At 39.3% G+C, this 14,402-nt stretch overlaps 1 protein-coding gene across 2 annotated transcripts in view; it reads right to left on the reverse strand.

Moving 5' to 3' along the window:
- Positions 1 to 1,356: 1,356 nt before the first annotated feature.
- RAI14 (retinoic acid induced 14) overlaps positions 1,357 to 14,402 on the reverse strand; it is an 87,387-nt gene continuing 74,341 nt past the window's right edge. The window contains exons 9-18 of one of the 2 annotated variants that reach the window (XM_057431126.1): positions 12,234 to 12,412; positions 11,545 to 11,573; positions 10,481 to 10,567; positions 9,854 to 9,940; positions 9,128 to 9,185; positions 8,660 to 8,778; positions 6,617 to 8,143; positions 5,275 to 5,424; positions 3,632 to 3,697; positions 1,357 to 3,376 (exon numbers count right to left, since the gene is read on the reverse strand). In XM_057431126.1, coding sequence (XP_057287109.1) covers positions 3,299 to 3,376; positions 3,632 to 3,697; positions 5,275 to 5,424; positions 6,617 to 8,143; positions 8,660 to 8,778; positions 9,128 to 9,185; positions 9,854 to 9,940; positions 10,481 to 10,567; positions 11,545 to 11,573; positions 12,234 to 12,412 — 2,380 coding nt within the window. In that variant the 3' untranslated portion in view covers positions 1,357 to 3,298. The remainder of the gene's footprint in view (positions 3,377 to 3,631; positions 3,698 to 5,274; positions 5,425 to 6,616; positions 8,144 to 8,659; positions 8,779 to 9,127; positions 9,186 to 9,853; positions 9,941 to 10,480; positions 10,568 to 11,544; positions 11,574 to 12,233; positions 12,413 to 14,402) is intronic. The other variant, XM_057431128.1, reaches the window with a different exon arrangement.

Genomic DNA, 14,402 nt, shown 5'->3' on the forward strand with positions numbered 1-14,402 from the left:
CGTAGCACATTGTCACTTAGTCGGCCTGAGGAGCACTGCAGGAAGCCAGCTGGCCCTTCAGTGCTGGCCACTGCAGCACTGAGGAAGCCAGCAGGCCCTTCTGCCACCACTGAGCCCCATGCTCAGGCAGCAAGAGGTAACATTGGCTTCTCTCCTTGTGCCCCTACCTGTGAGTTATCCGAATAAACCATCTGGCCACTGTTTCTTTTACTCTCAATCTCCTGTTCCTCTGAAAAGCCAGCTTCAGGGGAATGACACTGATGTTCTCCACAAACATGACACAAAACATACCCAAACCAGGAACAGGGGGACCAAGGACCACTTTTCTTTTGCTGCATAAGGAACTTGTGAGCAGGAAATAGCCACAAGTCAGAGTGGGAGCATGCATACACTTTGGTGAGGAAAAGAATAAGATGATGCTTAGGAAGCACTTCTTCCTGAATGTGGCAACAACCAGCTTTGGAAGTAAAATGCAGGACTGTCACAGGTCTGCCCCTAAAAAAACAGAGCGGGATCATGGGCATCCACATGGAAAACAAACAGCAATTCACATAGGAGATAGTAGGCAGCAGGCTCATCGCTTATAATGGCACAAAAGCCACCAAAGCAGCTATGATCTTTCCTGCTAGGTGATCTCACCATGACAGATTCTGCATACCAGTTTGTCAACAGCCTTCTTCAGAGGAAACCCAATGCCGAGTAGCTTGCAAGAGGCTGAAGAGCCACCTGAGTCCAGGATGTAGCAAAGCGAGGTGCAGCTCCTGCCATTTGTGTGTTCTGCCTTTCAGACAGGATGATATTATTAGCAAATAAGTTACTGAAAAAACAGTTTCTTAAATATAACTCGGGAGAGGTGACAAAAGGCAACAGGGCTGACTGTGTAACTACTGCTAAGTTTAAAGAGAAGTAAACATATCCATTTATCCATATGCATTACACATATACATACTTTCACTGTAGCTCTGTGTGAAGTGCTAGCTGATAGAGAAAGGCAGCTTTGAAAGACAGCACCAGTCCGTGCTACTGCTCTAAGGTAGTTTTAAACATAGCTGGAATGCAGCCAGTGGCAAATGGAAGACCTGTGTTACTCTAGCAGGATGTCCACATGAGAAATGGTTCTGAGCTTACCAATCAGACAGAAGGCAGAATGTGCAAAACTGATTGCACGGGGTTTGGAGTGGATTCTATTCTAAGGACAGAAAAAGGAAGTCATTAATCAAGTTGCAGTTTCAGGGAGAAAACGATGTTTCATCCGACAGCTACCTAAACATGAGATACAGAACATATTTGTGCTATAACAGTGTAGCGAGATTTTCCTCAATGCAAAAAGTAAATGAACACACAAAAAGAAGATGAAAAAAATGGAAATAGTTTATTTGCTGCATAAGGAAACTTCTTGCAAATTACATATAAAGAAACTTGCTATGCTGTAGTATATAATTTTCAATATTCCACAAAGATAATTGTAATAAATATACAAACCAAAACAAAGTAGAAGACTAAATCCATCAGCCAACCTACAAAATGGTTCATCAAGTTTTATACTTTGCAGCGTTAGCATGCGTGAAATCTTGTTGTTCATTCTGAAGTGCTGCAGCAAAATTCTTTTCACATTTCTTTGGAGCATTTTCAAAACCATCTAACTACAAAATACTGTTAAAAATTAGCAGGCATGAGTTAAACCACCCAAGGAAAGTAACACCAAGGTCTAACTAATGCAAACGTGTGATTTTAATTTTTGCTTTTAAAAATCCATTTTAGTTTTGCCAGGGTTAGGAATTATCTGGTATAAGTGCACTATGAGTACAGCCAGCCTGAGGCACTGCTGACTCTTTGTCATATTACAACTCTATATAAACTTCACTGATTATACAGCTCTGGAAGATTTCTCTATTAGAGACACATCCACTAAGACGAATAACAGAAATACCATACTGAAGCTGCAAGCGAGTTAGAATGGTTGTACCCTCAAGTGCAGTGTGTGCTTAGAACACTCTTCCATGGTTTCATATTATACCACATCAGGCATTTTTATTTGACATGAAATTCAAAAGTGATGACAAAGGCTTTACTGGTGCCCCTGGCCTCTAGAAACAACATGCTGAAATTTTTGACACCTTTTGCTGTTCTACACCTATCATTTCTACATGTTTTCAAACAGGAGGCTGAACTGCATTTGACATTTCACTGCTCTGGACCACACTGACAGACAGGCCTATTACTCCATACAGATCTTTTACAAACTGAAAACACCCCACTATGCTTCAGTATTAGTGAATACTTGGGGATATAAGAAGAAACTCTACAACACGATTACCTAAAAATATTTGTTAATAAGCTTAATGCAAACATTATGTAGAAAAAATGGTTTAGTTACAAAAAAAAAAAATCATTATAGGGCCAATAAAAATATACTGAAGAGAAGATCTTTACAAAAGTGAGGTTAGGAAGTATGAGGCATTGACATTCACTGTAAACATCCTGTGTTCATTAGAATCCCTTGTCTAAAGTGTATGTTCTGGTTTTGTTCCTGAGCTTCATGGCCAACACTTGCATAGATAGCTAAACCTATCATAAAGGGTTGTTTATACAGGCGTTTCTGCACTGCTTCTGTACAGAACTTCCTTAAACTAATGATTTTTCCTTTTTGAAATAGTTTCACTCCACTACCAGGCAGTTCAAGGAAACTATGAAGCATGGATTAATTTCTGTGCACTTAGTGCATTGGATGGGTTGGGACACCTACCTTACGGTGTGTTAATCTTAAATAATATTACACTAAGAAGTATAGCTGTTTGATGTTCTGGCGTAGCATAAATACCTCACTTCTGGTCTGCCAAAGACTGCATATGGCAAAAACTCAGGAATCTGAGTGCTACAACATCAAACAACCAAGTTAATCCCCAATAACAAGATGCAGCTTATAAACAGTACAGAAGACCTTATAGAGAATTTCACCTTTACTCAGGCAACACGAGTGCTTTCCTCGAGATTAACCTTCCTCTATTGGAGGAAGCTAGAAAGTACTTTCAGGGTAAACATGACATAGAGTGGCCCAAGTAAAAAGTCTGAAGCACATACTTGTATTTTGGATATGAAAAGCAGGCATGTGCTTCGTTACTGCACACATGAACACACATGGGAAGTGGTAGAGACAGACAAAAAATCCCCCTCAGAAACAGCACAATAACACAAAAGCAGCAAATTGCCAATTTAAAATCTTATGTTAAGGCAAATCTAGATAAACACCCATAACAGGATTAATAAACAATGGGAGTTTTCCTAGGGTTTTTTTTGTTTACTTTTTCTGTGATTGGCTTTTACACATCGACAAAATTTGTTTCAGCACTTTCTGGACATCTTCATCCATTTGACCCTAGACAAGGGGAAAAAGAAGCAAAGAATTCAAGTATCTCTCTATTCATTAAGAAGATTTACAAACTATTTTTGAGGTTTGTAAATTAATTAGATCAATTTCCCAAAAGGAATCAGTGTTAAATTTGTGCTTAAGCAGTCACACCTTTTGGGTAGGATGTCTTTAGTAAAACATGCAAGGCTTTTACGAGATCTGCAGAAGAAACATCTTTCATTAAAATACCAGCACTGTGTAACTGACAATACGCATCCCTACCTGCACAGCATAGAGAAGATGCATCCTGTAAACTGAGACGATTTCCTGATGTTGTTTCTTTGTTTCCTGTAAAATAGCAGGAAGTCACAGAGCATTCACAACTGTTGAATTCAGAACTTCCCAATTAAATTTAGGCAGTTCTGGGGCACTACAAACCATAGTCTTATGCATGCATGGAAAACCAGCTCAGAAGTACTCTACCACTAGCCATCCAAAATGTAATTTGCATCAAAGTGTGGCCCACAGAAACACCGTAATTTTACCCATCTCAATAGGAAAGTGGGTGAGATGTCATTAGTTGTTAAGAAGCACTGAGCCACAAACATGTAGAAGGAGCACATATTCCTGAGTTTATCAGCAACCAGAATTGAGGAGAACCAACAAAATTCTGACAAATCAATCTCCAACTGCAACTAAGCTCTTCCCTGCAGTCAATGACCCATCTGTCAGCTAATGGCTTCCCAGGGAAGAGGAAGTGCTTACAGAGGCCTTAACCCATGAAATCCTCAGTTAATTACTGTACAATCAAACAAGGATCACCCATCTCCTTTTCCATAACCAGAGACTGCCAGAAAAGAAGCCATCTTTCCAAATAAATGTGAATCTGCTAGGAAAGCTAGCCTACAGGAAGGAAAGAATGCTTCTGTCTTGTGTTAAATCCTGACCACTTTCCTGATATGTTGCGTATCTTTGCATCTACTTTGCTGGTCCTTAAGTAGTGGTAGATAAAGGGTTCTTTTGGACCTGGTGGACTGGGATAAGAAACAGTATAGGCCTTTACACTGACAAAGTGCACTACTTAACTGTCTGCCTACTTATGCCTCCTCACTGCAAGGGAATTTTTCTGGCCCATATGCATATTGGCTTTTCCTTCTGTCTGCTGGGGAAGGTAGGAAAGCTGACACCAGGTGAGCAATGTAGCATGTCAGGCTGGGAATTCTCCTTTCAGAGTCACTTCAGAGATCTTAACAAAGGCCTCTGGTGAGTACTACCTTCTTTTTGCCCTCAGCAGTGAACTTAAGTGCTCCTTGGGAGAGGCAAGCTCTCCCAAGCTTTTATTTTGCTCTCAATAGCAGTTATGACTCAACCCAGCTTAGAAGACTGGACCTTTGATGCAAAACCAAATACAATTAAAGACAAATCTTTAAGCAGTTCGGAATTTCAGATAATAAACTGTGCTTCCCTATAAGAAGATGGATTTGCTTGATTCGAAGCTTCATGCCTTCAGTGACTACTTTCTTCCAGAAAGTTGGACTTATTTTAGTTTAAAAACCCAAAGATTCCAGCTGATGAAAGTTTCTGAGAAAATGCACAGATCTACTGCACATCAGCCCTATTTTTCACAAATCAGGGTTCCAGCAGCAGGTCTGGTCACTGCATTCCACTACAAGTACACAAACTTGGGCTCACTATTGATCTGAGAGGGTGTATTGGGGAAAACAGCTTCAGTTAAGACTATATCTGAAGAGCAATTTGTGATTTGTAGATTCCTACATGTATCAGACAAACAGAGAGATTACAGTATTTCTGGATGAAAATCCATTTCCTTGTGCTCTCATTTTAAATGAGGCAGAGTGAAGAATGGCACATGTAGCTTCAGAGAACTGGGAATAACGGTGGGCTTACCAAATTATTACACTTACCGCCAGTTGGTTTTGCAACTGCTTCACTTGTTGCTGCAATGCCTCCAGCTGCTGGCTTTGTCTTTTGGGGGTACTGGTTGAGTAGGAAAGTTGAGAAAGGCTGTTCAATGCTTCTTTCAATTTGCTAATTTCCTTGGACATTTCATTGATCTAGGGAAACAAAAAATAGCTTTTCATGACAAGCTGCAAGGGGTGCAAATAACCCTAAGATGTGGGTCTCATCTTAGGGTTATTTGTAATTCACATTTAAGTCATGGGGAAAACCAGGATGTAAGTAAACTTAATGGACAGAGATATCAAGTAAGCAAAAGGTTACAGTGCTTCTCTAACCCAGCTCCTAGCCCAGATGGGCTAAGAAAGTTGGGGCTGTTCAGCCTGGAGAAGAGAAGTCTATGTTGAGACCTCATAGCAGCCTTCCAGTATCTGAAGGGGGCCTACAAGGGTGTTGGAGAGGGACTCTTAACTAGGGACTGGACCGATAGGTCAAGGGGTAACAGGTTTAAACTTGAACAGGGGAAGTTCAGGTTAGATATAAGGAGGAAGTTCTCTACTGTGAGGGTGGTGAGGCACTGGAACTGGTTGCCCAAAGAAGCGGTAAATGCTCCATCCCTGGCAGGTTTCAAGGTCAGGTTGGACAGAGCTTGGGTGACATGATTTAGTGCAAGGTGTCCCTGCCACTGGCAGGGAGGCTGGAACTAGATGATCTTAAGGTCCTTTCTAACACAAACCATTCTGTGATTCTATGAATATGCATTTCTTGCTCTGAAAGACAGGAATATTTACAAACATGGACTGCATTTACCACATTTACAAATACTGCTGCTGAACATAAGACAGAAACCTACCAAAAATAGACCAGCTATTCACAGCTAGCAAAATACATAGCTTCTTATAAAGAAATTTGTAGTAAGGGATATAGTAACTGCAGAAGAAAAATAGTGAAGTAATGCTAAGTTTGAGATGATTTAGTAGAATCAGAATAGCGAATTTTTGTTCCTTTCTGATCTTTTGCTTTCTTGTCTCCTTTGGAATCTCTTCCTGCTGTAAATCCCACTTCCTTGACTTCAGCTGCCTGAATAGTGTGAACCCAACCTGAGCAGAACTTCAAATAAACTGAAACACCATTCATATCTCCACAGGGGAGAGAAGCTAACTGTAGAGTCAAACATATTGAAAACGTCTTTGACTTTGACATCTGAATTTTTAGATAGCAAATGCACTCAAAAGTTACTCCACTCTGCGACTTTTCACAGAGCATTGTCTATTAGGTCACCCATGTACCATGCAACAAGTTTTTAAGTCTGAACTCAAGTAACTACCCGCAGCACAGTGAATCACTAACCTTTTTATCTTTATCCTCTTCTAGTTTTGATGAGCTTTCAGAACATCTTTTCATTTGAAGAAGATCTTCTTGAGCTTGATGGTACCTTTGCTGTAGATCAGCCACCTCCCGATCTTTTGCTTCAAGCAGAGTATGCATACCTTCTTTCTCTTCTTTCAAGCGTGAAACTTCATTTCTCAGTTGCATGGCATCTAAGTACACTTTTTCCTTGTCATGGATTACATCCTTCAGTTTGGATGACAAAACATTAACTTCACGCTCTAGTGATGACTGAAGCTTTTCATATGTAGTCTTGGGTACCATTGCTTCATTAATTGCAGCCTTTTCTTCCAGTAATTCCTTCTGTAAGTTTCTTACTTCACTTTCCTTGTTGGTAAGCAACCCTCTGAGCTCGTTTATTTCTTCCTCCATTTCCTTCAGAGTGTTTCCAAGTGCATTCATCACCTGCTGGTGTTCAGTAATGGGCAAAGAGTTTTGTTTCTGAGCATCTAACAGTTGCTTTAGTTCTTCTGCTTCATCTAATGCTTTTGTGTACTGGGATTTCATTTCTGATAATTCACTCTCTGCTTTGTATTTCAGAGAACTTGTTACTTGCATCAGTTTCTCATGTTCTTCTCTAGGAATGTAGTCCAAAGCTATATCATCTGGAGTTTTTCTCTTCCTATAGCCTTCCAGCTCTATTTGTGCTTCTTTGTACAACTGAGATAACTCACTAAGTTGTCTATTGAGCTCCTCTATCATTCTGTGCATCACATCCTTCATTTCTCCAGCTTCAGCACTAGATTCCAACTGTGTCTGATTTTTCAGCTTGTCCTGTAGCCTTTTAATTTCCTCTTGCCCTTCTTTGTACCTCTCAATCAACAATGCTTTCTCCTGATTAATGTTTTCAATAACTGAACAATAAGACATCTTCATTTCCTCACATTCTTCCACAGACAATTTGTTTCCCACATTCTGCTCTCTTTCTTCAAACTTTTTCTGTAGCTCTCTCACTTTCTCTTTTTGTCTTTCACCTTCCTCCAATGCTCTCTTCAATTCTTGCTTAAGCATTTCAACTTCTTCACATGTAACCTTTAACCTACTCATATCAGAACTGGTTTCTTCACTTTCAAAGGCAACAAGACCCAGCTTCATTTGCCTTTGTACATTCAAACCCTCTTTCACAGCTTCCTCATACCTGTTTTGAGTACCTTGGAACTTCAGGTTAAGATCAGAACCATTTTCTGAAATGGTTGTGCTATTTAAATGATCTGTTTCTGGGACTCTGGGTGGGATCTGAGCTTCAATCTGCTTTCTTTGGTCTTCAGAATTTTCTAATTTCCTCTGCACATCCTTTAAGTCTTCCTGGAGGTACTTAGTTTTCACCTCACTGGGGCTTGTCAACTTTTCTTGAGTTTGGGTGGCATTTAATGAAGACTTAAGCTCCTGAACTGAGAATTCATTTTGTCTAACTGCTGTTTGTTCAAACTCTGTTTGGGCTGGATGATAAGATTCTACAATTGAATCCACTTCTTTAGGTGTTCTTTCCTATGTAAAAAAGAAACCCAAACAATGGCACACTGAAAGCAAGTACATGATTATACTTTTTAGAACAGAGCAAGCAAGGAAATGTTGCCACATCCTCCAGAGACAGACAATTGAAGCACCATGGAGGAAAGTTTTAGAAAAATTCAAAGCCCAGCTGCTCCCATTTAGTCATCTACAGCAAGAGAAGGCAGCAAGTGCCAAGCTCCTCTGAAAGTCTGGGCTGATCTCCATAAGCTAATAATCAAAGCTATGCAAATTAAAACTCTGCTAACACAACTGTTAACAACATCTTTTAGAATGTGGTTATCATAATAAACAAAGTTATTCAGCAATTTATGGGAAAAGTGAGATGATCAAAACACTGACTTAATCCCTCGGGGCAGAGCATTTCCATGATCTTACCATCAACAAGCTGGTTAAATTATCTTCACAGTACATCTCTTTAAAAATGGTAAGCAGCTCTTTGTTCTGCTAGCAGATTAAAGAGAGCACCAGAACAGCACAAAAATAAGCCACCTGTAATTTGTCCTGCAGCTCCTTATTGTGCAATGTCAAAGAAGCAATTTTTGCTTGCATCAACAGAAGTAGGTCTTGCTGGTCAGCTTCAGAACTCACATCCAGTAAACTATCAGCACCTTTAGAGAAAAAAAAAACAAAAGATTAAAGAACTTTAAAAAAGCTGGAATACCAGCTATTCTAACCTTTCAAATTGAACAGTGATTTCCCATGATGACTGAGTGTAGCAAACTGAGCAAGCAAAGCATTCCTAGGAACTCTCCCCAAAAATGTGTTAGATCACCCAAAAGAAGCAGGAGGTTTTGGTGGGCAGCTGGCAGTGAAATTACAAAACACTACTCCAAGGACTTCTTGTGTTTCTGCTTCTAAGTGGAAGGGCACAGGGGAATTTTGATCAGATTGCAACATTTCACATCATCTAAACCACCTCTCCAAATATGAAAATAAGGATGAAGTGTTATTGTATACCTGTTGTGCTGTCACTCAGTCTGTCTTTATTATCTCGATTCAAGGAGCTGAATTCTTCCTGTTGAGACACCAAAAGAAAATGCTTTCACAAGAAGTACAGTACAGTTCACCAAAGAGAAGTATAAACAGTAAAGATCTTGATGGATAAAGACTGCCAAAGTGGATTTCTCTTACTTCTGGGGTCTTGTTTAATTGTAGCAGGTGGCCAATATTTCAAGATCTGCTAAAGCCATTCAAGTTCCATTGCCCAATTCTCATTAAATATTAATGAAATATGGGCAACTGTCTCAGAGATAGTTTGGAAAGATGCAGCCCCTGTGATAAGTAATAGCAGCATATTGCCATGTATTAGAAGAAAACAAACACTTCACTACCATAAGGTGAAGATCAGACAGAAGACAACCAACCACTTCCCTAATATCTTTTGGTGAAAGGGTCTATACTTTTTGCAGTGCACAATGCCATGCACTTCGCTGACATTACCTAATGAGCTCTCACAGCATTAATACTTATTTTCATAACCATATTCCTAACTTATTCAGTAAACATTAAAGTAATACTCACTTGCTTTATAAATGACACTGAAGTAATTTTGGACTCCTTTTTGTTCCTAAAACTCAGCTAATTAATTCACAGGAGACTGTACAGCAAAATAGGTTATTAAGCAAAATGGATTACTAAGATACTATACTTTCTCTAATCTTCATAAGAAAAGAAAACTGATACCTTGCACCCTTGATCAGCAAAGAAAGCCTGCCCTTTTCCAGTCATGGGAGTTGATGTTGATGAGTGTGGAGAGGACAAATCACTAAGCTGCAAAATATTTTATATAAATAAATATGTATACATACATGTACATGTAACTACCTCTGTAACGTGCCCATACATACACCCATATTAAAGAGTACTTTCTCCTGCACTAAGTCAGTTTCAAAGAGCAGCTCAAATTTTTCAGTGCTTTCCTGAGTCAGTATTACATTTGCAGTGTAGCTGCTATACAGGTATATTAAACCTAACTATTAAACTGCATTTTTTATACTATATATTTTATGTATGTTTTATACTTTAGATGGAAGAAACAATTGTACAGTAAAATTTGTACAGTTGTATCTTAGACCATGCTGCATTTCAAACAATTTTACTTAGTTAACCTAACTGACATGTGCCATGTGTCACATGTTGTCACATGTGCCATGTGTTTTCATGGTGTCATCCTAATTTCAGGAAAAGAACTCTTGGCAAGACAAACACATAAAATAACAGTGACAGAGCAAATCCAGCCCACATCATTCACACCATGTTCAAAACCCTTTTCATCCCTTAAAAGCATCGCAAAATTGGTCTTCTCTTTACCTGAATAGGACTGATAGGAGGAGGTGGGGCTTTGCGTTTTTTTGGAGTTCCACTTCTTTCTGAACTTAATTTAGAGCCTTGATCATGCTGAAAGTTTCACCAGCCAGAAAAGGTAGTTTGTTAGTTTGGTTAGTAAAGTCCCAGCAAGTTGTTTTGTTTGTAAAATAAAAAGTAAAAAAAATCCCACATTAATATCAACTCTTGCAGCTCATGCAATGCCTCTTTTATTTTTTTCTATGTAAAGACCACATGTCTATTAACACAAAGATATTAAACATGCCTGACAATAAGAACCTGCGCCCTTGTAATCCATGCTTCAGTGAAAACAAACAAGATTTAGTGAAAAAGCAGCAGCTGGCAATAGGCTTAGCACTAGATCTTAAAGACTTCCATTCATACATAGTCCAGTCATGCAATTCTTAACAGCTACCATCTTTCCTCTCCACCAGCTTCTGCCTGAACTCCCTGAAAAACCCATGTCTCCACTCAGAGAAAGAATGAACCAATGCAATGCACCTTTATCCACTTCCCAGCCACCAGCAGGTCTACTTGCACTCCAAAATACTAAATAGTAAAATCAAAGAAATGAATTTGTCTAAATCTAGAATTCTCACAGGTGTGGTTCTCCACTAAGATGTAACCAGGGATAACCCTTCAATTGCATGTTTTAGAAATAGGAAACTTTTCTAGATCATCTTCTCTATAGTTTAAACAGATTGGGAGCCCAAAAGCTAAACTCCTACATTACACACGAGAAAAGCGGTATATCTTGCTGTCATGCATATGCACATACACAATGCCCGCCTTTCCTTGTCTCACTGAGAGTGCTGGCTGCTGTTACAGAGAAAAGCTAAATCTAAAAGTGATGTTTCTGAAACATTAAACAAGCAACAAAAATCTTCCATATTACAGAGCTGTCAGCGGCAGCACACCTCACAGTGACCTACTACTTACTACTAGAAACACTAACTACTAGTAACTGACTACTTCTAGTCAATTACTGACTGTTTTTTCTTAAATTACAAGGCAATATTTTGTATTTCTAAAACCAAGAGGACAAATACCTGTTTTGCTCTTGTTGGTGACTTTGTATCTGTGAAGCAGAAAAGAACTGGCGTTAAGAACAGCTTTGAAGAAAAAGTTACTTGTCATTTCCTAACCCATCTCTTAGCTCTACTTCGAACACCATAAATACTTTGTTTGGTTTCTGAACTCCTGTCTGAAATCTGAGAATTTCCAAATTCCATTTGAACCATGTAGTTTCTCTACTGTTTTGGGGGGTTTCATGTTGAGATAAAATTTGAAGGATTGTGACAATTCTTACACTCCTATAGTCTCGCACCATTCTTGAACATTAGCTTTCTACTTCAGAGATCCATCAATTTGACCATAAAACCCTCTGTTTGCATTAATTCCTTCTCCAACCCCTCAACTGAGGGGCTCTGTGTTACTCTTTCACATAATAAAAAAGGATCTATTCCAAATTGTATGCAAGACTTTATAATGCTGCCACATCAGCTTACCTTTTCTTTCTCAAAACACCTTTTCTGCTCTGCTTAGTGCTTTATCCCATGCTAAATATTGCAATCTATGGCAAAGATCACATTTTCCTGTTTTGGGAAGCCTCAGATCATCTTTGAAGATGGTTTTTGAAACTTTTCAAGCTACCTTATGAAGTAAATTTTTGCATGGGTGAACACATTTGCAGACAGTTCAAGAAGTGACAAACCGCCAGTCTGCATCTCTTACATACCCACATCCTGAGATAACTTTGATGACAGGAGATTCTGTATCCCTGTATTCTCGGACAGCTTGGAGTAATGCAGGGCATTGTGTCCAAAGACATCTACTAAACTGACATCTGCGCCTTTCTTAAGCAAGGCTTCCACCATGTTAAGGCTACCAGCTTCACAAGCCATCATTAAAGCAGTTCTGGATAAAACAGACAAAACAGAAACACAGAGTAAGTGTCAAGAGTGTACTCTTTAAGCAGCAGCTCATTGTTTTTTCAGGAAAAGAAGGGTGACAGTTATTGTGCAATAAGGCCCAAGATTTTATCAAAGTGTATTGACACATACATGTAACTTGTTTCTCTTTACAAACACCGGCCTACCTGTCCCTCCTCTTTCCCACACTCCCCTGCAGGACCTTCTACAAAGACCTGCCATGCTTTGCACAGGTCTCCAAACATGTCTAAAAATGGGTTCCTGAGTCTAAGAGGAGACTCGTACATAGAAATGGCTGCAGGATAAAGTCAGACTATCAAATCTCACTGACACAGTCCAATTACAGCTCTGCAAGTGGTGGCACATGAAAGCATTTATTACACTGCTGCTGTCCTTGACATGTTGCTTTTAAGATAAAACAGACAAACAGATTTCAACCAAAAAGCAGAACAAACCTCAAACCCTGATCTAATCAGGTTTTTAAAAAAGGCCCATTAGAGCACCAGTAGATCCCCTCTCCAACACAGGATAGCTAGACAGTGCCAGATCCTACAGTAAGGGTAGCATACAGAAGGAGTGTTTTACTAACAGGCTGTATCTCAATTACTTGAAGGGGTTACAAGAGATGTACAGAATAATTACACACACACTGAAAGACACACCTTTCAAGCACAACCTAATACTGCTTTCCTGCTTGGGCATAACTCCCTTCTCAGTATGAAAGCATGCCTTCACAGGATAGCCAAGCTCACTGACAAACACATTCCACAGTGAAGACATGAAACTGAAAAGTTACTACAGTGATAATATTTACTAGATATTAAGACAATTATTTGACTGATGAATTAACATACTCCCCATAGTGGGTGAGCCCTGGAGAAGCAATGGCTGTTGCAGCACTGTGCTAAAATGTAATGCTGACTGGCAACTTGGCTAACACTTCCAGAGTCACAGGGATGATTTTAGATTACCAAAATAACTTGCTTAGTCTGCACAAGATATGAAATCTGAGATGCCATTTTCAAAGATTACCCCCTTCCTTTCCCAATAAGGCTTCTCCCGTTTTCAGTAAAAACTTAACCATTTTTGTGAACATGAGATACAAGAGTAGTCACTCTCCTTATCAGAAGGAAAGTGAGAAGTAAAATGGTGTATTTCATGTTATATTGTTTTCTTGCTTCTACACACAGTACTTTCTTAAAAGAGAAAATACAAAACCACAAGTCTGTCCTACCTACGACAGAAACACCTTCATCTAATTAAACTAGAAACTCTTAACGCTGTCTGTTGATTAAACAGTGAGACAGTGAGGGGAAGGCAGAGGTCCCAGAGTGGGCAGCACCTCAGGTTCAAAGCACCAATGACAAAGGGGTTTTCTTTAGACAACTGAAAACGAAGAGAACACTAACAAACTTTGGACTGATAAAAAACAAGTTAGGGCCCAGTCTTATCCTCCCAGGTGCTGCTGAAGAACAGTATGAGCATTGTGTCACATACAATAATCAAGATTCCTATCAAGTCTAAGTGCCACGTCTTCTCAGCATCCTGCTTTACCTTCAGTTTAACCAACTGGTTATAAAATAGTCCATAATTTTTAAATCTTCATCAGCATCATCAAAACAAAAGCATTTTTCACTGCAAGGATATTGCTTTTTAAAATGTTTTCTGACACACACACACAATCTGTTAATGCAGCAAACCTCTAAATGGCACCTTCTAATACAACAGTATCTCCACTATATAGTTTTGCTGTGTTTTTCTCTTGCTGCTGTGGTAGCATTACAGTGTAAAAAAGTACCCTCCACAGATGTTCCAAGTAAAAGTTTTAGGATTTAAGTTGCAGAAACTAAGTCATGACAAGAAGACAGCAGCATTTAAAACTGGGACATGTACAAAGTGATGTGTGGGTAAGTGCTATGAATCAGATTCTTGTAGGAATTACTTACAAATGGGATTTACTGCTATGTTAGCCTGAG

This window comes from Pezoporus wallicus, unplaced genomic scaffold (genome assembly GCF_028554395.1).
Source record: "Pezoporus wallicus isolate ANWC-B61680 ecotype Strahan unplaced genomic scaffold, APGP_CSIRO_Pwel_v1 contig_8692, whole genome shotgun sequence".
NCBI classification, from domain to species: Eukaryota; Metazoa; Chordata; class Aves; order Psittaciformes; family Psittacidae; genus Pezoporus; species Pezoporus wallicus.